The sequence below is a fragment of the Zalophus californianus genome, chromosome 3, assembly GCF_009762305.2.
Source record: "Zalophus californianus isolate mZalCal1 chromosome 3, mZalCal1.pri.v2, whole genome shotgun sequence".
Taxonomy (NCBI): domain Eukaryota; kingdom Metazoa; phylum Chordata; class Mammalia; order Carnivora; family Otariidae; genus Zalophus; species Zalophus californianus.
In genome coordinates this window covers 79347367-79369491 of record NC_045597.1, presented here as the reverse complement: position 1 = coordinate 79369491, position 22125 = coordinate 79347367, and the positions used below count along the sequence as shown (strand labels likewise).

The following is a 22125-nucleotide window of genomic DNA, read 5'->3' as shown; positions in this document are numbered from 1 at the left end:
ATTTTGTATACTATGACAAGAAATACACACTGTTGATTTCCATGCTTTCTCAAGGCAGACTCCTCTGGGTCCCCAGTCTTACTCATCTGGTCTCCCTTACAAAACTGTGAGTTCCTCAAGGACAGAAAACATTCACTACTATTCTTTCCGGTTGATTCCTGGTTCCTAGCACATGTTTAAGGACAAGCTTTAGGGCAGCAATCAATGCAAAGGATGATTCACAACAGTGGAGAAAGGAAAAGACGTCCTTATTAACTGACAACAGATTGTTAAATAAAACAGAGGAAGTCAGAGCTGACAAGGAAGTATAGAAATATAGCCTCACTGAGATAGAACTGAAGCAATGAGTCACAGATTCTCTAAGAACTGGAAGTATTAAAGGCCCACTCTCTGCAAGAATAATCTCCTTGCTAAAAAAATGAGAAGAGTCCCATGAAGAGACTTGTGTCCAGTACCTGATGCAAGCACACCAACGTGTAGAAAGCTTCACCGGCTGCAGTGGTCATCTCTGTGTTGTGCTTTTGCAAAACCAGCATATCAAAAACCAGCTGAAAGTACACAACATAAAACCTCTAAATAAAAATACATGATGATCATTCTATCTTCCAGCCCCTCCCCATTCCAACAAAGGAGGGGTGGTAGTTGTTCTTATTTATTAAATAAATCTGAAAATTAAACAGTTTTTTAAAAATCCAACCATAATGTACAGATGTTACCCCTTGCCGTGATACGTGAAATCATCAAATGACCAAATTCCCTGTTACCTTTCCCAAATCGATTTTCAAGAACACACAATAAAAGGGGAGAATAATGTATCCAGAGAATTGATCTCCAGAAAGCACAGTGAACAAAAAGTAATGATTTCCTGCTTTATGAATGATGTAAGCATTTCCTCATTTGAATGAGGATTTACATGCACTGACCATACTTATTAAAGCAGATGGTTTCACGACAGGCCACCCAAACATCTTACCTTAAGAAAGTGCCGTGTTGCTAGAAAAAGTGGTGAATCTGTTTCTTGTGCTTTAGCACACTGTTCAGCTAATGGTGTTAAAGCTTCCAGGCAGAGCTGGCAAACCTCCGAACTCATTCTGATCACGAAGGTCAAGGAACAAACTAGATACATTTGACTTATAAAAGATGAAGAAGTTATAGCTATTATCAAATTCTACGACTGAATACAGAGGAGTAGATTAGTGTATGGCATTGTGTGAGAAAAGGCTTCCAGTGTTTCTGAGAGGGTCCTGGACTGTAGATTTCTAGGTTTCTGATCATGAGGACACAAGTGATAAAAAGCCTTATTATTCTCTACTATCAGGTAGCTAAGATCTGAGACTCAGCAACAGTACATGACATTACTAATTGGTGCTCCTAATGAAAGAGTGACTTCAGGACCAGGTGCCAAACGCCTTTGGGATCTGTGAAAGGAGGAGAAGGTGAGGCAAACTAACGAAAGAAACACAGAATTCAGGGAGGAAGATGACTGCTTTCTTAAGAAATAAAACTATACCACTAAGGAAAAATTAAAAATACAAATTTTAAAAACTTTTCTTTAGGTTAAGATCTTTTACCCCAAGTGACAAATGATAATGATGTTCATTTAAAGGATATGATGTCATTCCTAGTTCTAGAGAGTACATCAGACTTTTAAAAAGATCTTCAGGAAGCTGTGGTATTTTTTCAGGAAAAATCTCACAGATAAATGTGATTAATTTGTAGTACTGATTACAAAGGGTTGGAAACTGAAAAAGAAATATTAAATATTTAGATGCTTACTGATATCTAATTTCTATTTTCATTAATGCAGTAAAATAAAATAATAACCAACAAACTTAAAGTACAATGATTTCTTTAAAACATATTGGATTTAGAAGACATGAAGACCAAATTAAATGTAAAAATAAGTTATAATAAAGGAAATATTTTAGTATACAAAAGTAATACATAGTAGAAACAATGATCTGGATAGTTAATAAAAGCTACAGCCAATTCCAGATAGTCTGTTTACCTTGAAAAAGTAGACCAAACAGCCAAATTTCAAATTATTAAATGACCTATGATTAAAACCCTTTTGCAAATGTGTTTATTTGCATTCCAGCATATTAGAAAAATACAAATTGTTAAGATTATGTGTAGGGTGCCTGGGTGGCTCAGTTGGTTAAGCGACTGCCTTCGGCTCAGGTCATGATCCTGGAGTCCCGGGATCGAGTCCCGCATCGGGCTCCCCGCTCAGTGGGGAGTCTGCTTCTCCCTCTGACCCTCTTCCCTCTCGTGCTCTCTATCTCTCATTCTCTCTCTCTCTCTCTCTCTCTCAAATAAATAAATAAAATCTTAAAAAAAAAAAAAAAAAAGATTATGTGTAGAATAGAATATTCACTCCTTCACACTTCCAAAAGTTCACTGACAGTCCTGGAAAACTGAAGTAAAAAGTAGGCAATGAACACTTTTAACTTTACTTAAGAAAATACACATCAGTTTAATGGTCTATTTGATGAGGAAAAAAACCTCAAAACCAAACCAAAAAAGCCCTAAAAGCAAAGCAATATACAGTGGCTACATGAATACTTGGCTCATGGGGCATCAGTATCCTCTCCCAAAGACATTTCTCAGGGAAAGAAGCATGAGGTCCCAGCCCACTCTGGGAATCTGGCAGCACCTCCTACTCTTTTTTTTTTTTTTTTTTAAAGATTTTATTTATTTATTTGACAGAGAGACACAACGAGAGAGGGAACACAAGCAGGTGCAGTGGGAGAGGGAGAAGCAGGCTTCCCGCTGAGCTGGGAGCCTGGGGCTCAATCCCAGGACCCTGGGATCATGACCTGAGCGGAAGGCAGACGCCCAATGACTGAGCCACCCAGGCGCCCCAGCACCTCCTACTCCTAACCACAAAGTCCAACCACTTCTCAACCTCTATCTTCTTCCTTCCCACGACGGACTTTTCTTTCCCTCTCCCACTCTACCTTGTGTGAGCTCCACACATGTGCACACACACACACTTCCCACTTCTTCCCCATCCGCATCTTTGTCCCCACCCTCGCCCTCTGTGACAACTCATAAAACAGACTCCCCTCCCCCGTGGTACTTAAAGAAAGAAGAAAAGGCAGCCTCATCATCACCAATACTGACTAGTGAAATCAAGACACAAGGTCATCGGAATGTACACAAATTTAAAAACTGTGGTAGTCTTGGTTTCTTACCATATGGGGTGGCTAGAAAATGCCTTCTATGGCTCAATCCCTCAAATCTGAGAATGATGTTCAAAATTATCAGTGGAATATACCCAAACATATAACTTGAGTTGCTTAATGACAAATGATGAGGGAACCAGAACTGCCAACATTAGAACTAAGTTTCTAAAAGAACCATTTTTTTCCTGTCACTAATTAGCAGCGAACACAGGACTCTGGGGCAAGATTAAATGAGGCATGAGCTGCATACTGAGCTGCATGCACAATTGCGAATGAGACAATGGGAACCTAAAGTTCTAGTTTTCATGTGTCCTTAACAGAGAAGCAGGTACTTATACCCCCTTAATTAAATCAGGGGTCTGTTCTTGTCTAAAACATCTTTTAACTCCAAACATACACACTTTGCATGTTCACATTCACTGTCTTCAATTACCTTCAAAAGATCTTGTGACATCAGAGGCAGAATTAGGTTCACTCCATATAAAACAACATCAGCTGCGGACACAGACCTGTTTGCTGCTTGCCCTGGCTCATGTCCTCTGAACACTTCATCTATGAAAATTAAAAAAAAAAAAAAAAAAAAAAAAGGCAGTCTTAGAATTGCAACATCAATAAACCAACAGAGTTAGATATATTCTATCCTTGTCTCGCCCTTGGGTATTCCTTTTGTATTTTACTTTTTAGGGTCTCTGAGTACTTGATGCAGCTATTCTGTGTTTACATTATTATTCTACAATGATAAAATTAAAGTAAAACCTATTCCACTGACAAACTATACCGTAAGTTAAACAATTTCCACAGTAATACTTATTTTTACCTCTTAGGTGTGTGAAATTTTTCTATGCTGTAAAGCAATGGGGGAAAACACAGAAATTAAAATGTTACAGAAAAAAGAAAGTAGTTAAAAAAATAACTACCAATATGAAAAAGGATTATTATCCTTAATCCATAAAAAATGCATATTAATTAAGAATCCCCCTAAGACCTAAATAGGTGAGTGAGCAAAATCCACAAACATCTAACAAAACCAGAAGCCCAATGAAAAACAGTTCATTTGGGCGCCTGGGTGGCTCAGTTGGTTAAATGTCTGCCTCTGGCTCAGGTTGTGATCCCAGGATCCTGGGATCTAGCCCCATATTGGGCTCCCTACTCAGGGGACAGTCTGCTTCTCCCACTTTCTCCCTCTACCCCTCCCCCCTGCTTGTGCGCGCTCTCTCTCTCACACACACATTTTATTTGAGAGAATAAAATCTTTTTAAAAAATTAAAAAACAAAAAACAGTTCATTCTACTCAATGAAACAATGATACTACTTCTGATTCATTAAATTAAAAATGACTTTTAAATGATAACATGTAAATGCTGGTGAGGATATAGTATAACAGTTACCTTCAAAAGTAAAATGTTAAGAGCCTCTTGAGCCCTGTATGTACTAAAGATATAATCAGAAATTCAGACACAGATTTGTCCACAGAAGTGAATGCTGCATCACCATTTATAACAGCCAAACCATAAATATTCCAAATGTCCAGTATTAGGGAATCAGGTTAAATTCCAAAATACGGAATACCATGCAGCCATTAAAGGTCATGAAAAATTTTAATGACAAGGAAAAGGCTAACAACACATTAACAAAAAAAAAGGCAGAATATAAAATTAGAGTATGATCACAAAATTGTACAAAATAACCAAAAGGGAAATGACCACAATGCCATTTATACTGGACTCTAGATTATGTCAAAGAATGGGTGACTTTTCTATCGCTGAACTTAAAAAATTTTCTATTAAGAGCAAAGTACTTGTATAACAGACAAAAAGATAAAATCTGGTTTAAAAAAAAGCATTTCTATTTGAAAATGACTTTTTCAGCCTAATTGTGAACTTCCCCAGGAGTCTCCTTTCCAGCTGGAAGAATCCCATGTTCTGAAGCCGGGCACTGGTGAACCTGGACTGCATCCCGCAGGAAACCTGGGCCTGCTGTGGAGCCCTGGGAAACTGGTCCTGGAGCTCCCACCCCGCTCCCAGGGCTTGCTCCTAAAAGAGAGGGCTCTCAGGACTGTACAGAACATCCTGCCTCGTGCTTGGTGGGACTCGGCTCTCCAGCCACAAGCTCTCCTAAGGATTCAAGAATATAGAGCAGAGGCCCATTCCACTTATGCTTTTAATCTCCCCCCTACTATATTAATTGTATTTCATAATATTTAAAGCATTTTCTATTTTATCTCAATTATCTTTGTTTTAAAAATAATCACTTAAAGTATCACCTTCCTTTCTGCCTGCTATTTTATCAGCTAATGCTGTTTCTTTTAATCTTTTTGCCTTTTTATTGTGAAAACCTGCCATTTATCTATACAATGTGTTCTTAGAACGGCAGACTGCACCACAAACCTGATGACTGGGATGACTTTTCCCTCTCCACAACCTTTAACAGCCCTCCCCACCCCTTTTAGTACAAGCTTTTAACTTTGAATCAGACTCTTCAGAGTACAGGGTTCTTGATCTGGGTCTTTTCAGCCCTGGAAAGTCTACAGCTGAGTTTCTAAGGGTTCACAACTCAACTATTAACCTTGAGTAAAACTCTGAAGCTAAGGTAACATATACTTTTTAAGGGAAAGGCTCAATAACTACTTCAGATTTTAAAGGCACACGTGCTCTAGAAAAGGTTAAGAACTCCTGGATGGAGAAGCATCAACCTGAACAAATAGGAAAACATGGGAACGACACTTGGTGAGAGGCTGGGCCTAGAAACAGATGGACAGCTGAGGCTTTGGTATAGAACGAATTCACTGAGGCAAAGTGCAGGACGGTGCTTCTCTCCTAGGTACCCCTCGTTAACTGCGGAGGAGAGTAAACCATCTGGACTGTAAAACTGGTAGTGCTTACGGTAGGGGCAGACATTGCAAAACACTGTTGTTCAGTGGATAAGGAAAATAAATCAATAAAGGAAACAGAGAAAGAAGAATCTCAAGTATTGGGGAAAAGGTGGAATGTCATAGCACCCAATTCAGAAAGAGAATCTTACAAGGATGTCAAAGTGTCCACTACTAAGAATGTCTGCACAACGTATGAAAGGAAGCTTTAGACAGGATTCATTTTTCTCTTAGAAAACAAGATCCCTTGGGTTTTAAGGTACGGTTGGCAGTGGGTTAAGAGGCAAGTGAAGGAAAACTATGCAAATAAATGATGTTTCGATTACTAATAAAGTTCTTGCCTGTGATACCAACTTTCTTTTACCTACTGGTTGCCAGAACAATGCTAGGCACCATGATACTTTGTAGCTAATCTTTAAGACATTTCAAATGGTATTTATTATGTACCCACTTTAACAGAATAAACGAAGAAAGGCTAACTGACTTCCCCAAGGTCAGGCTGTCTCTGAGCCCCTAGGTTAGGTCTTCCAAGTTGGCCTGTCAGCTCCAGAATTCAGTGTTAGCCATCCCAACAAGGGTTCCCAACCAAGCTGCAATCTGGAAAGTGCTATAGTTTTCAGGGATAGCTATCTCTGAGAACATAGGGGAGTGATTCAGTCAATAAAGTGTAACTCAGGAGCACCTGGGTGGCTCAGTTGGTTAAGCGGCTGCCTTCGGCTCAGGTCATGATCCCAGGGTCCTGGAATGGAGCCCCACATCAGGCTCCCTGCTCAGTAGGAGTCTTCTTCTCCCTCTACCCCCTTCACCTCTCATGTTCATGTTCACTCATGAACATGTGCTCATGTTCACTCACACACTCTCTTTCTCTCAAATAAATAAAATCTAAAAAAGTAAATAAATAAAGTGTAACTCAGAAAAGACTGGTCCTGGCATCCCATTTAGATGCTGGGATGTGAATCCCAGTCCTGCAACTTACTAGCTATTGATCTGTGGGCAAATGACACGACTTTCTCTGTGCCTGTTTTCTCATCTATAAAATGAGTATAACAATGATACCTTCTCTTGCCATTGTGATATGAACAGTGCTTGGCATTTATAAGAACCTAATAAATGGAAGATATTATTACTATTATTCTTATAAGAGAAGAGCCAAGCAGGAAGGGATGCTGGTCCTACCTTCACTTCAAACAGACTGACTTTCATGATTTTGTAAACTGAACTTCATGAAATTTCACTTAAAAACATTCCTTTGCTTAAAAAACAAAAAAAATTCCTTTGCTTTAAAAAAAGACAATAAAAACAAAGTTTAAAACCATCACACTACATCTTACCTGTATCACTGAAATCTATGAATTCTTTTGATAGAAGGTTAGTAAGAAGTTCCATAATGAGAAGCAGGTCTTGGTATTGCTCTTCCTCTGCTGTAACATCTATTCTTTGCCGCCCTAAGTTATTCTTAGAATATACTTGCAGCAAAGTAAGGCAAGCTTCATATAGGTTCATAGCTTTGGACTGTAAGAGAATGAGCGATAAATTACATTACTAAGTAGAACTTATTTGGGAAAAAAATATAAACCCTAAAAGAATCTATAATCTAATAAATTTACTCTGAATCCCAATAGTAACTCAAATACTTGTTTTAAACTATTGTAAAACATTAAGAAAATTGAAAAAGCATATATTAAAGATGGCAGTTATATTTTAAAAATTAGCAGTTTCCTAACAAAATCGGACATCCAGTTTTTTGTTCATTTGATAATACATACTAGAGAGATAATAAGATTTTGGCAACAGAACTGTTTTACTTCTGTTGTTTCAACTTCTTGTGTAACATTTATTATTTTAAGATTTAATATTGTTTAACTTGCAAAAGCACAGAGTACCAAACAGTGGTTTTTATTTTTTGGTTTTTTTTAAGATTTTATTTATTTGACAGAGAGAGACACAGTGAGAGAGGGAACACAAGCAGGGGGAGTGGGAGAGGGAGAAGCAGGCTTCCTGCGGAGCAGGGAGCCCGATGCGGGGCTCGATCCCAGGACTCTGGGATCATAACCTGAGCCGAAGGCAGACACTTAATGACTGAGCCACCCAGGCACCCCCCCCCAAACAGTGGTCTTAAACATCAAAATAAATGGCAATGGCCTACCCCCTCAGTCATACATCTGTGACTACACGTGTAATATTTATAAAATAAAATCTCACTTTTTGAGCAAGTGCCTTTGATCTAACTAAAAAGTTTACAAATCAGGAACCCATATGAAACAATTTAAAACAAGATTTATGCTAATCTGCAGGCAATTACAAATATATTCCTTTAAGGCAGTTTTAAAACAGCTTTCTAAATAATTTCTAAAAATTAATGCACCTCTGCTTACTGATTGTAAAAGAATTAAGTGTCTAAATATCCATTTGATTATAAAGCAAAGATACAAATTGCCATTTAAAATTTTAAGCCTAACCTTAGAGTTTCAAAAGACAGAAACTGATTAAATTTTTCTACCGCTTGTCTTATCAAACATTCCTCATTTGGATGAGTTTGACTGAATAACATTATATCAAAAAAAATTACTGATTACTAACAGTATTAGGGCAAGAATTTATATTCCTTCAATAAGCCTTCCTCTGAACTCTGAGTTCTTCTGCAAAGTTCTGAAGTCTTTTTGAAAACTCTTTTGGAGGCACAAAAATATTATTTCAGATAGTATTCATTAAATTTAAAATAAAGTATCTGTTATTTTTTTATACTTTAAGGAGTTCTAATCCTAAAGTGATAAAATTAGAAAGTGCTTACCTCTCCAAGATAGCATATCTGTTTATGTGCAACTTCAACAAAAACCTCTATTATGAGATTGACAGTCTCTGGGGTATTTTTGTAAACTTCCATCAATCCAATGCAATTGGTAAGGAAGTCCATCAAAAAATTAAAAAGAATCGCTACATTATCAATCTGGGTAGCCTCAGCAATGCCACACAGGGCCTCCAGTGTGGCGGTGATTTCCTGCTTGACTTCCTCTTGCTGACACATCTGCTGAAAGTTTTCTTGATTTATCACTCTTAAGAATCGCTGCTGAAGTGGCTGAAGAACCTATCAAAGTAAAGCATAATTCTCTAAAAGTTTAATTCACATGCTTCATTTATTTCAACTTTATTTCCTCAAATGGATAAATATTCACTTTCTTAAAGCATTATACAAACGGAGGCAAAAAAAGCACTGAAAACAAAGAATATCTGAACCACATGTTACATTCCCCATTTTAAGGATTTTATTTATTTTAGGGAGGGAAAGAGCATGTGTGCATGTGCAAGTGGGGGGGTGGGCGAGAGGGAGGGAGGGAGTCTTAAAGCACAGAGCCCAACAAGGGGCTTCATCTTACAACCCTGCAATTATGACCTGAGGCAAAATCAAGAGTTAGATGCTCAACTGACTGAGCCACTCAGGCACCCCTATATTCCCCATTTTGAGAGTCATCATAACTTCTGGCTTACATAAAGAAATAATACACAGTACACTAGTCATTAGGAAAATGGATATTAAAACCACAATATGACATCACTTCATGCCTTTTAGAACGGCCATCATCAAAAGGACAAGAGATAAATGCTGGCAAGGATGTGGAGAAAAGGGGATTCCAGTGCATTATTCGTGGGAATTGCAAACTGGTGCAGCCCACAATGGAAAATAGTATAGAGGACCGTCAAAAACTTAAAAACAGAATTACCATATGACCCAGTAATTTCACTTCTGGGAATATATCCAAAGGAAATAAAAACAGTAACTTGAGAAGACATCTGAACCCCCACGTTCACTGTAGCATTATTTACAATGGCCAAGACATGGAAACAACTTGAGTGTCCACCAATGGATGAATGGATAAAGAAGTTGTGGTACATATGCAACGGAATATTTAGCCATAAAAAATGAGGAAATCCTACCATTTGCGACCACATGTATAAACCTTGTGGGTATATCTTAAGTAACTCAGACAAAGAAAGACAAATACCGTAAGATCTTACTTACAATGAGGAATTTTAATAAAATAATAAAGTAACAAAAAATCCCAACTTCAGAAAAAGATTAGTAAAAAAAAAAAATTGTTCTGTAAAGAAGAAAAATATTTGTAATTACTAGAGGTGGGGGGTTGGGGACAGGGGAAGTGGAGGAAGGTAGTTGAAAGGTACAGACTTCCAGTGATAAGATAAATAAGTACTAGGAGTGTAATGTACAACATGATGACTATAGTTAATATATATTATTATGCTGTACGATATATAGGATAATTGTTAAAAGAGCAGATCCTCAGAGTTCTCATCACAAGAAAAAAAAATTTTTGTTTTTTCTTTTTATTGTATCTATACGAGATGATGGATAATGACTAAACTTCTTGTGGTAATCATTTCACAACATATGTAAGTCAAACCACTTCCTGAAGTAATTTAGGTTCCAAAAACCACGAATCACAGAACATGACTTAGTCAATGCCATTCACAGAATTCTGTCACAATCATTCTCTCTCTCCAATTCATTAACTGTCCCCACACCCAAAGATGAAATTTAAGTCTCCAAAGGGCCAGAGAATAAATATGGACTTTGCAGAACATGTCATCTCTGGCCCAACTACCCAATTACAATTGCACTATAGTACAGAAGCAGCCAGACATAAAAATGTAAACAACTGAACATGACTGTGTTTCAATAAAACTTTATTTACAAAGAGACAGCAGGCCAGATTTGGTCTGTGGGCTCCAATTTGCCAGCCTCTGTTCTACAGGGTCAACCCCAACATACAGCTCTTGCCTGTTTTTCTCTTTTCCAACTCCTCTTGGCAGAGAACATAACTTCAGATAATCAGTCCTGCCCTCAGTGAAAATGCATATTCATGAAAATATCTTAATTCTATTTAAAGCTATACATATGATAATACAATTATTTAAATTCTGGTCTGAAGTCACAGATGACTACCTAATTCCGTTACCATGTCCCTTCTCAGACATTAAGAGCACTCTAGTCACAGGGAATATAGGCCATCCACCTACATACACTGGTAACTCTTGGTTCCTGATTTAAAGCTAATTTATATAAGGCAATGTGTCCACAGTGGTTATTGGTTGAATTATGTCCCCCTCAAACTGATATGGTTAAGTCCAAACCACATGTACCTCAGAATGTGACCTTATTTAGAAACAGGGCTGTTGCAGATGTAATTAAGAAGAGGTCATTAGAGTGGGCCTCTGATTCAGTACGAATGCTATCTTTACAGACAGACATGCACACATGGAGAATGTCATGTGAAGATGAAGACAGAGATTACGATGATGCTTCTACAACATAAGGAATGCCAAAGACTGCTAACAAACCACCAGAAATTTGGGGAGAGGCCTGGAACAGCTTCTCCCTCACAGCCTTCAAAAGGAACCAACCCTACCAACACCTTGATCTTGGACTTCTGGTCTGTAGACCTCCAAGAGAGTAAATTTCTATTTTTACATCACTAAATTTGTGGTATTTTGTTGCAGCAGTCCTAGCAAACTAATACAGTGGTTAATTTGCATCTCTGTATTTAAGATTGATTCTTTAGGCTCTCATTTGAGTTGTGGGCAAAAATGTGCCCAAACCACAGAACACTTGATAATATTCAAAAGTCATCATGTATGCAGATATGGATAAATTGTTAAGATGATATTTCTAAAATAATAAGCTTCAACCTATTCATTATTAGGGAAAAGTATCAGAAAAGGTATGATTGACATGTTTATGTCTCCACAGAGTATTTTACAGCAACACACAGGGTAAGATATAAGAGGATGCAATCAAAATAAAGGGAACTGTTACCTCTGTCCAGTACTGCTGTTTGGTTTCTGTGTCCATATGTGCAAAACCTCCCAAAACAAGAGCCTTCATTAATGTCCTCTGCACAGGACTTGACAAGAAATTCAGGGGTGGGCTTCGGCTTGCAAACTGCTTAGCTAAGTTCCACCAGTTTTCACACTGAATTACTAAGTTTGCCCTATAGACAGAAATAAAACAGAAGATGTATTACTTACATGGTATGTATACTAAGCAAACAATAATGGAAGGTAACTGAATTTAATTAGTTTTTAAAGTACAGTATAGTAAATTTGGTATAGACTTTGGAGTCACACAATTTTGTGCTCAAATCCCATCAGTCGTTTGACAATGTAAAATTTATTTACTCTCCCTTACTTAGTTTTCAGATCTGTAAAATAGGAGTAACAACAGTAATAACAGACCTAACTCTCATGGTTGAAACTGATATTATGATTAAATAAAATACTATATATGAAATGCTTGGGACAGTACCTAGTAAATTAAAAGAACTCAGTAAGTAAGAGTCAGCCAATGCCAAGAGTAGTAACAACCACATTCCTATGTAGTAAGAAAAATGAGAAACATTGCCAGAGTTGTAGAAAACACTAAAGCTCTTAACTTGCAAAATTACTAAATTATCAAGTTTTTCTCATCTTTAAAATGGAATAGGATACCTGAAAAAATTGAGATTATTCTGTATTAAAGTGTTTTTAAAACTATAAATTACTGAATTAAACATGTTTCTCATAAGATTCTTTAATGCCAAATCCTTGAAGAGTCAACACAATCCTCAATTTTAACATGGGAAAACTCTATTTGCATTAACACAATAATATGCATTGTTTTTTTTTTAAGTACACTGCTCCAAAATGCAAGGTCTATCTGGACCTTAGGACCATGTAACTGTTTGCCACTTGAAAGACCACATGCACGCACACACACACAAACACACACACACACACACACACACACTCACTCTCTCTCTCTCCCTGCCTCCTATAATCAGCTTACCTTTCTCTTCTTTCCACCAAAGTGACAAGGAGCTGCACAGTGTCATTTGCAAGGTCCTGCTCACTACTCCACACTGAGAGGTTACTGATGACTTTTTGTAAGAGGTAGCCAATAATCCACTGAGAACCTTCTGTATCTGCTCCAAACGCTGTACTGAATGGCAGACTTATCTTGAGAGAAAACAAAGTTTTTAAAGTCAGAAAGACAGATCAGCTTCAAAAGAAATCCACAGAAAAATCAAACTGAAATTAGCATCTAAATCTGAAGTACTACTTACTTCACATCAATTTTATAAATGTATTCATTTCTGTTAAGTCGAAAAAAGACATCCTCAATCCACTTAACCTTCCAATGTGATTTTCCTGACAACTTTACTTTCATATTAACATACCAACATGATATTTACACCAATACAAAGAACATAAATTAATCCATTCCCAATAGTAATCTGTAAATTAATATGGTTAAAATAAGAGCTGAATCAAATGATAGGCTCTAAGAAAGTTATTAAAATCGCACACCATTCATACAGTTCTCTTCAATATGGAAGATGTTCAGCTCTTAGTTACATTTTGATGAGAAAATCACCAAGAAAAATGTTCTCATTTCCATAACTGTAATCATCATAAATCCAAACGAAGTCAGTTTTACATTCTGACCTGATCATATAGTTTCTCATCCACCAGGAGATAAGTCTTTGCCCAACGTTTTAGAAACCAAACAATATCTTTCCCCATTTGAGGGCTTAGTAGATGAGTGAGATCTGCTCTTATTGCTCGAGATTCAACTTCTGAAACTCTTAGAATGGCAGATAACAGCCTGTAGGTATAAAAAAGAAGTCATTTATTCTTTTATTTACTGACTGTCTAATCTTATTTTTTTCTTAAAAGTCCTTTTTCTGTTTCTCAACTCTCTGAATTTAGGCCAGGCTATACTTGAAATTTTCATCAATAGGGTTGTACAAAAATGCCCCTTTTTATTGCTGACCTTTCAGGAAGCAGGAAACAAGACAAAGCAAAGAGTCACGGATAGAGACAACCTTCTGTGGAAGTTGTACTGAATGCGCAAGACTCAGCATTACCAACTAAAGATGTTTTTCACATTCAAAATTGAGAAATACAATTAAAAGTTCAGAGTAAATGCTACATTCTTCAGCACTTTATCACTACTCAAAACATGGGTTAGCATGTTTTTATACATTTGTCATTTTATGGTAGAGGATCTGGAAATTGACTTATCTAGAATGCTTTGAACACTGAATCTTGTCTCTAAATCTGATAGTCCTATATACTTTCCTAACACACTTGGTTCTTAATGGTATTTTAAAATAAAAATCTTGCTAAAACAATTACCTCCGTGATGATGTGCTCTAAGAAAGTGTCCTCTCCTACACTACATAATTCATATGGCTATGTGGTTTTAATAACAGAGCATGATATGCAGTTAAGCTGAAAAGTCTTTGTTCTGGGGGTGGGAGTAGGAGAGAACATAATCAGAAGTGGTATATATATAACTTGACTTTAGCTAAAAGGCAAAGAAGGAAAGGGTGTAATTGAAAGAATCCATCTTAACATATTTTATGGATATCCATGCCAAAACAGGGATTCTAGTCACCTGAAGTTAGGCTTTTGCTACTTTTCCTTACTGCTCTCAAGATGACTGAAATTCTCTCCTTGTAATGAAATCTTACATTTCAGTTCTTTATCCAACTGGATGTCTCAGAAGTTCTAGCTACTGTTTATCACTCTGTCCTTTTGACATAATTTCTTCCCTCGCACCAAATCGGTGGTTTTTAATTTCTACCCCCAGAACATCTATTTCCCTGTATATTACACACTCCCTATATCACGAGTGCTCAAATTTTCAAAAATTATTTTAGGGTGGATGTGAACAAAAATACCCTGTGACTTCACAATACATTTAAGCTGATGTATCACACTTTTCCTATAAGAATAGTTTTAAATGATATAACTTGCAGCCTAGCAGAATCTGAATTAAATAATTATAGTAATTTTCTAAATTCATACACAGGAATTTAGTTATCAGTGTTCTAATACCCACCATCATCCATTTGAAAAATAAACAAGTTTTTCTTTAACACTTGGAAACTTTACATTGTTTCTTTTTCTCCTTAAATTTTTATTTCAACGTCATTTCCCCACAAATTATCTTAATACATTTTTATACTCATTTACTGATCACACCATATAATTCTCTGAAACAAGTATGTCTAGTTATTGAAATATAATTTAAAAATATTCCCAGTGATCACAGACTGTTTTAAAACATCTTTTGGATTATCTGCCTTTGCAATACTTATTAGTACACAACTGAGCAAAGTACATCACAAATTTAAATAAATTATTAAACATAAAAACAAAATTTTATGCATTTATGAATGAAATTAATGTAGCAGGATTTTGTTTTTCCAAATGAGTTCATGTATCTGTGAAAAAATATTACTTATTGCTAGAATGAGACAGAGTTGAGCATAATTTGATTTGATTCCTTCTTCACTTAAATAGAAACACTGAGAAAACCTAAGCACAAATGGAAGGTGTTTTTAAAATAAAAGGGTTCCTTAATTATTTGAACTTCTTCCAAGTTATATGCCAAAAATCACAGAGATCTACCATCAAAAATTATTTTCAATCATCTGTTAATTGACAACTTGATTTCTTCAACGTCATTTAATGCAAAGGGCTGAAAACCTCCTCACCTGTAAAATTACTGGTTATCTGTTACTCATTCATTCCCAACACCATACTATTTGGAACCATCCCTTTATTTGGCACTTTGTACGTTTTTACACACCTGCCTATCCATTATGGTAAGATTCAGAATGAGTAAGAGCTCTTGCCTTTCTTTTGTAAAGTGGGAGCAAGGTAAAGAAGAGTAGCACAGGCAGTTTGTAGGCAGATAAAGCTGAGGCTCCCCTGAGCCTTCCCCTATCCTCACGGTCGCACTCCAGCAGTCAGCAAAATCCCATTGGGCCTACTTCTAAAAGAACCATCTGCCTCTTTCCACCCTCACTACTACTAATGAAAACGCTTCCTAAGCTGCCTTGTCATCCTTTAAATCCATCTGCCACAGTTTAATCCTACTACTATGGTTTGATCAGTTCACCTCCTTACTTCCAATCTTTATCGCCCAATACGCAGCACCTTGCTTTAAGCCATGCTCTCACTTCCAGGCCTCTGCCTAGGTTCTTGTCACTGGAATACGCTTCGCCTTCTGCACACTCCTATTCAACCCTCAACTATCAGGTTAAATGCCATCTTTCCCATAAGCACCCCTTGATCCTTCCCCTGCTAGGTGCTCCTCTATCACTCTTATCAGACTTCTATTGTATCCTCATATCCTGGCACATAGGGGAGTGGAAGAAACAACTGATGAAGATAACACTTTTTTTTTTCATTGAAGTGTAGCGGACTTAAATGTTACATTTAAAATATTTTTTAATTGTTGATAGTTCCAATTTCTAATACTATTTTAATTTCTTAAGTATGCTAACTGAACATACTTTATATTTCAGACAGCACTCACACTTTCCCATACTTTACAAATTAATCTTGGATTACCTTTGTATTTCATAAACCAAAAGTCAGCAAAATGAGTCCAAGAGAGCTCTCTTTAACTTCTCACAACATCTACTGTTATCACTCTGATCTGGACCACTATCACCTTTCCCTTGGATTACTTCAATAAGCTTCTTCACTGGTCTCCTGTTTCCATTTCTGTCACTCATAGTTTACTCTCAAGGTAGCAGAGTACCTTTTTAAACGTGTAAGTTACTCTTCTGTTCAAAACCCTACAACAGTACCCCACTTCATTCAGAGCAAAGGCTAAAGACCTTATCTGAGTCCCCTCTATTTTCCCTTCTATCTCTATCTTCTGACAAAATTCCACCTCACTCTGCTCAACCCAAAATGGCAGTTCCCACTGTTGCCTGAATATGCTACGCGTGACACAGGGCGTCATTTGCGTTAGCTGTTCACTCTGCCTGGAATGCTCTTCCCCAGGCCTTCACGGCCTTGTCCTTACCAACCTCAAGTCTTTGCTCACACGTCACCTTCTAAATAAAGTCTATACTGATCACAACATTTAAAATCACACAAATCTCTGAAATCTGCACTCCTGATTCCCCCTACCTGCTCAGTTTCTTATCCCACAGCAGTTATGGTCTTCTAACATACTATATGATTTATTTATTATCTTTCCCCTATAAGGAGTTTTAAAAGGGGAATCAATTTTATTTTGTTCACTGATGTATCCCAAATGCCCAGAACAGTACCTGGTATATATTAGGTACTCACTAATTATTTGTCAAAGGATAAATTCTTCAAGAAATGTCAACTTTTTTTAGTCAAACTAGGAATATTTCTCTCACATAGCCTTCAATTTCATTGGACAATTCTTTGGACAATGAATAATTCTTTGGACAAAAAAAAAAAAGGCAATTTTTGTTTTCCAACCTTCACCTCAACCCTCCATAGTCTGTGCTCTCAGATACAAAAATGTTTTGCTCCCACACTGATACCTGAGACTGGCAAAAATTGAAAAAGCACTGAAAATACAAGGAAAGCATTCCTGATGGTACTGCCCAGGCAAGAAATGTGACAAAGAATATCATATGACAGCACCCTGAAATGAACTGCCTTTGAAATTGACATTCACCATGAATCAAGCCAAAGCAAAAGCAATGATTTCCACAAGCACCTAATCTAATGCCTATACTAATCCCAAAAAGAATAAAACTTTTTCAATAGAGCACTGATATTTTATTTCAAACAAGAGAATAAAATAAAGGAAATAAATTCTCAAACATTTCCTTGATATCATCTTAATAGTTCATTTTTCAAAAAAAATCATATTTTCTACTGCCCAGGTGTAAATGATATCCATAGATTTTTGCATTAAAAGTAAACAGATGAGAGGACAGCACCCTGCTTGAGTTACTGATTTTGCAAATGGCAAAAACCAATGTTATTTCAATACTGATATCTCTGCCTGAAACCTAAATTTAAAGATACTGAAATTTAAAATGCTGTTCTCAACTCCCCTTTTAGATGGATATTTGTCTAGGTGTATCCCTCCTTAATTTCACCATTAAGAATGAATGGAAATTTTGCCACCACTACTAGGAAGATCAAAGTGAATTCTCATCTGAGGCACACTATTGTCTTCTAACTTCACCTGACAGGACTCTCAAGTTTCACATATTCAGGACAAATATTTCTATTTTATAAGGTTAAGAGTCATAGTTTTCCTTAAAAAGCCATTTGAATGTAGTTTTAGCTTTATGAACAAAACATACTTGTTAATATTTCCCTGGTTTCTAAGAATCTCATATACTTTGTTTCATTCATTTAGGGTGCCTGCACCGCGTTGGCACTGCTTTCTGATGGACATGGGATATGTTGAGTACTTTCGATCGAATGTCCCTTCAAGGTCTCACTGTAATCAGAATAATTTTACATTTGTTTTGCTCAGTACAGAATATAGCTGTCAATTCTCACCAGAGTGGCATTACTTATATATACTGAGTACTTGCCATCCTTGTTTATTTCAAGGCTTCTCCAAGTTTTATTTTCTTTCATGTATCAGATTTACAACGTGCCTCACACTCGAGTCATCTACCCATCAACTCAGAATTTATAGAACAGTATAAATGACAAGAGCACAGCTACAGAGTTCATATTACCTAATCACAGAATCTGTTCTGTTGTACCCTGGGATGGAAGAAGCCTTTTCTCCTGGAGATCCCAAAATTTGAAGTGTTGTATTAATGTCAACTTCAGATGAATGCTTAATGGAATATTCCATTATTTCTGGAGGTATTAGCGGAGTCTCTCCCTGAGTATCATCAGCTAAGAGGTAGCCTTCAGTTTAAAAAAAATTAAAAATGAACACTTAACAAATCTACATTTATCAAATTGCACTATAAATGTTTTCAGTTTTATCTGATTTACATACATCATATTAAGTTGATGTAAAAGTAAATTATAAATGTTAATTTCAAGTTTGAGGAAAAGAAATTTTCTATTTCTCGGATAATTAACTCTCAAAATACAAAGGACAAATGTTTTATTCACCAATTTTATAATTCATACTGACATGTAGGCTTTTTAATCTACTACCTTTTAATAATTTTCAGTAATATATTCTGTAAATGTAATAGGAATTCTACTATTATCTCTATCAAAAGTATTTGGGAATGCCTTTTCAAAAATTAAGATTTTTCTTAATTATTTAGAATACAGAAACACTGCTCATATGGTTACAAAAGAAGACCCTAAAAGTCAGACTGCCTAGATTTGCATTCTGGCTCCAAAAATTAATAGCAGTGTGACCATGGGCTGGTTTCTTAAAACTCTCTCTCAGCTTCTGCATTTACAAGATGGGGATAATAATAATAACAATAATAAAACCTGGTAACAGTACTAAATCAGTGGGTTGCAATCAATTCCACATAAGACCCTGGGTATGCAATAGGCATTAAGTATACATGTTAGCCAGTATTTAAAAAAAATGAATCCATAGCTCTGTGATATACAGCAGCTGTATTCAAATTTCACCCAACACTATGTATGGACTTTTATTTTTTAACATATGAAGCTTCTTCTAACATATGAAGTTTAAACTGCTCAGTTGGCAATTACATTTTAAAAAGAAACAACCAACCAACCTGTAACTAAAATAAGCCAGTGAATATCTTCATACAGATCATCAAGCATTTTGTTGTCAATAGTACTTGAACCAGGTGAAGCAAGTAATTGCTGCTGATGTCGTTGTAACTGACCATGGAGCCTTGTTACTCTTTCTTCTAATAAACTGAAAGAGGGGGGGAAAAAAACCCAAAGCTTCATAAAGCTCAATAAGCAAAGATCTAGAACAACTCATAATTTCCATTTATTAGACAACATAAATTAAGACGTTAGCACAAAAACACATATATGAAAATATTATAGTACACAACTGTTCTCATAGCAATATAGGCATTGTGATTTATTGTTTATGACATAAAATTAAAACATCGCTTTACAAACAATCAAGGTTTACAACAGGCATTTGAAAACTGGTTATTCCAAGGTTTTATTGATATGGGTCAAATCATTTCTCATACCATGTTTTCCACAATCTCTCTGCCATCTATGCTGTAGTGCCTGGGCTCCAAATGTACAAGCCAAGTAATGCAATCATGAGTATGTTTCTGTCCATTTGTTCCAGTGTGCTGGGATACGGGGTGGGGGTGTTTAAAGTCTTTAAACACTTTAAGTGCTCTCCAGGGAATTGTGAATAGAGAATATTTGCTCCATGGGGTTTCTTTGGACTGTGTGTACCTTGTCAGAAGAGGTATACAGTGTTCTGCAGCAATTCTTCCTAGCATTCCTACACTGGCTAGTTGATCTGAAAACTGGTCTCGATCATCCTCTTGAAGTTCACTTATTTCTTCTTCCTCACGAGAGGCCACACCATTGGCAGTCTATTATTGAAGAAAGAAATAAAGAGTGAGGAACTGCATTCCTTTGTTCAATGAATCATGCATTTCTGTTGCGCTGTAAAATAACTTCAGCACATCACATGAAAAGGAGGTGGACAGCACCAACCCAGTGGTCTAGGGTTTGGTCTCTAAATATGCTGACAACACTAGTAGTTACAAAAGAAAGGGGGGAGGGAGACGCCGAAGAGAAAGAAATGGAGGGTTATTACCTTGTGGTGCACATACATAAACAGAGCAAACTGCACTCACAACCCACCTCCCACACCACAGAATTTAACTTCTGTCAGTGACTGAAAAGATCTGACATCTTTAAGATCCAAGGTCCTTTATATACAAGAAGTCATTCGTATCACTGGACAACTAGGAAGACACAGGTGGGTAACTGAAAACTGAAGAGAAACAGGGTAACTACAAGCAGCACCCCACAAAACATGAACTCACTTAGAAAATGGGGTGACTTTTGCTTTAATGCTCTCAGCACATCTTCTGAAGAAGCTCCTCCTAAATTTTTAGTGTTATACAATGTATAATAGAATAAAAGAGACAAAACAGAGTTACGATGAAATAGATTTTTACTTACAATCTAGCTGGAAACTTACCAAATTCCTCGTGCCATCTGGAGCAGCAAGGTGGCACTGAATATAGGAATTGAAAACTTGAACTGCGTGTTGGGTAAAAAAGCCTTTATGGAAATGTTTGTCGTCTTGAACCAAAGTTAGCCAGGATTCTAGCAATTTGTCATAGGCTTCCATGTATACCATGTCATCTTTATCAAGCTAAGAGAAAAAACACTCATAAAACAAATGGCCAGAGAAATAAGACGGGAATTAGAACAAGAGTTAGAGTTATACATATAAATACTTTTATGAATTTTTCCTTTAGCAAAGGTTCCCGATTATTTAATAATTTAGAGCTAATTGGGCCCATTTTAAAATTAAACAAACCTTGCAGTAAAAATGTATAGGCTTTTTGTTAAACCTTCTAAAATCTTTCTAACTTAATCTAAGTAATTCTTTTTTTTAAATTTTATTATGTTATGTTAGTCACCATACATTACATCATTAGTTTTTGATGTAGTGTTCCCTGTAATCTAAGTAATTCTTAAGCACAAAGGAATTAATGTTTTTTAGAAGACTAGCTGTTCGGTACTTTGTGGAACATGCGCTTTTCAAATAAAAATCATATTAATTTTTTCTGTGGTCAAGAGAACTGTTAGAATAAAAAATACTAAATGTGTACTTATAACACTTTTTTTTTTAAAGATTTTATTTATTTATTCATGAGAGAGAGAGAGAGAGATAGGCAGAGGGAGAAGCAGGCTCCCACGGAGCAGGGAGCCCAATGTGGGACTCGATCCCAGGACCCTGGGATCATGACCTGAGCGGAAGGCAGACGCTTAACCATCTGAGCCCCCAGGTGCCCTACAACACACTTTTAAACGATTTTAGAAAAAGTGAAGGATGATGAAAACAGACTGGCCTAATCAGCATATTTAAGAATATGTGGGGAGAACTTCATAGATGTTCCCTAACATTTTAGAGCAGAAAAGAAAAACAAGGGTAGGGCCTCCACAGGAAGGCGTCTGGGGAGGGTGCTAAAGCGGGAGGGACACCAGAAGCCTGTGGACTCACAGAAACCAAAGTGCGTGAGTACAAGGGTGGGGAGGCCAGACAGACAGCACTCATAATTATGCAGGCTTGGATATTAAGTTTTTCACCATGTACAG

General features: G+C 36.7%; 1 protein-coding gene across 4 annotated transcripts in view; it reads right to left on the bottom strand.

Moving 5' to 3' along the window:
- Positions 1-22125, bottom strand: part of XPO4 (exportin 4) — a 117290-nt gene that overhangs the window by 2110 nt on the left and 93055 nt on the right. For all 4 annotated transcript variants that reach the window (XM_027590102.1, XM_027590103.1, XM_027590100.1 and 1 more), the window contains 13 exons: positions 20999-21175; positions 20239-20381; positions 19584-19729; positions 18600-18777; positions 13555-13714; positions 12896-13065; positions 11888-12062; positions 8849-9142; positions 7389-7569; positions 3622-3740; positions 1612-1742; positions 974-1091; positions 456-548 (listed from right to left, as the gene is read on the bottom strand). In XM_027590102.1, the coding sequence (XP_027445903.1) occupies positions 456-548; positions 974-1091; positions 1612-1742; positions 3622-3740; positions 7389-7569; positions 8849-9142; positions 11888-12062; positions 12896-13065; positions 13555-13714; positions 18600-18777; positions 19584-19729; positions 20239-20381; positions 20999-21175 (2085 nt within the window). The remainder of the gene's footprint in view (positions 1-455; positions 549-973; positions 1092-1611; positions 1743-3621; positions 3741-7388; positions 7570-8848; positions 9143-11887; positions 12063-12895; positions 13066-13554; positions 13715-18599; positions 18778-19583; positions 19730-20238; positions 20382-20998; positions 21176-22125) is intronic.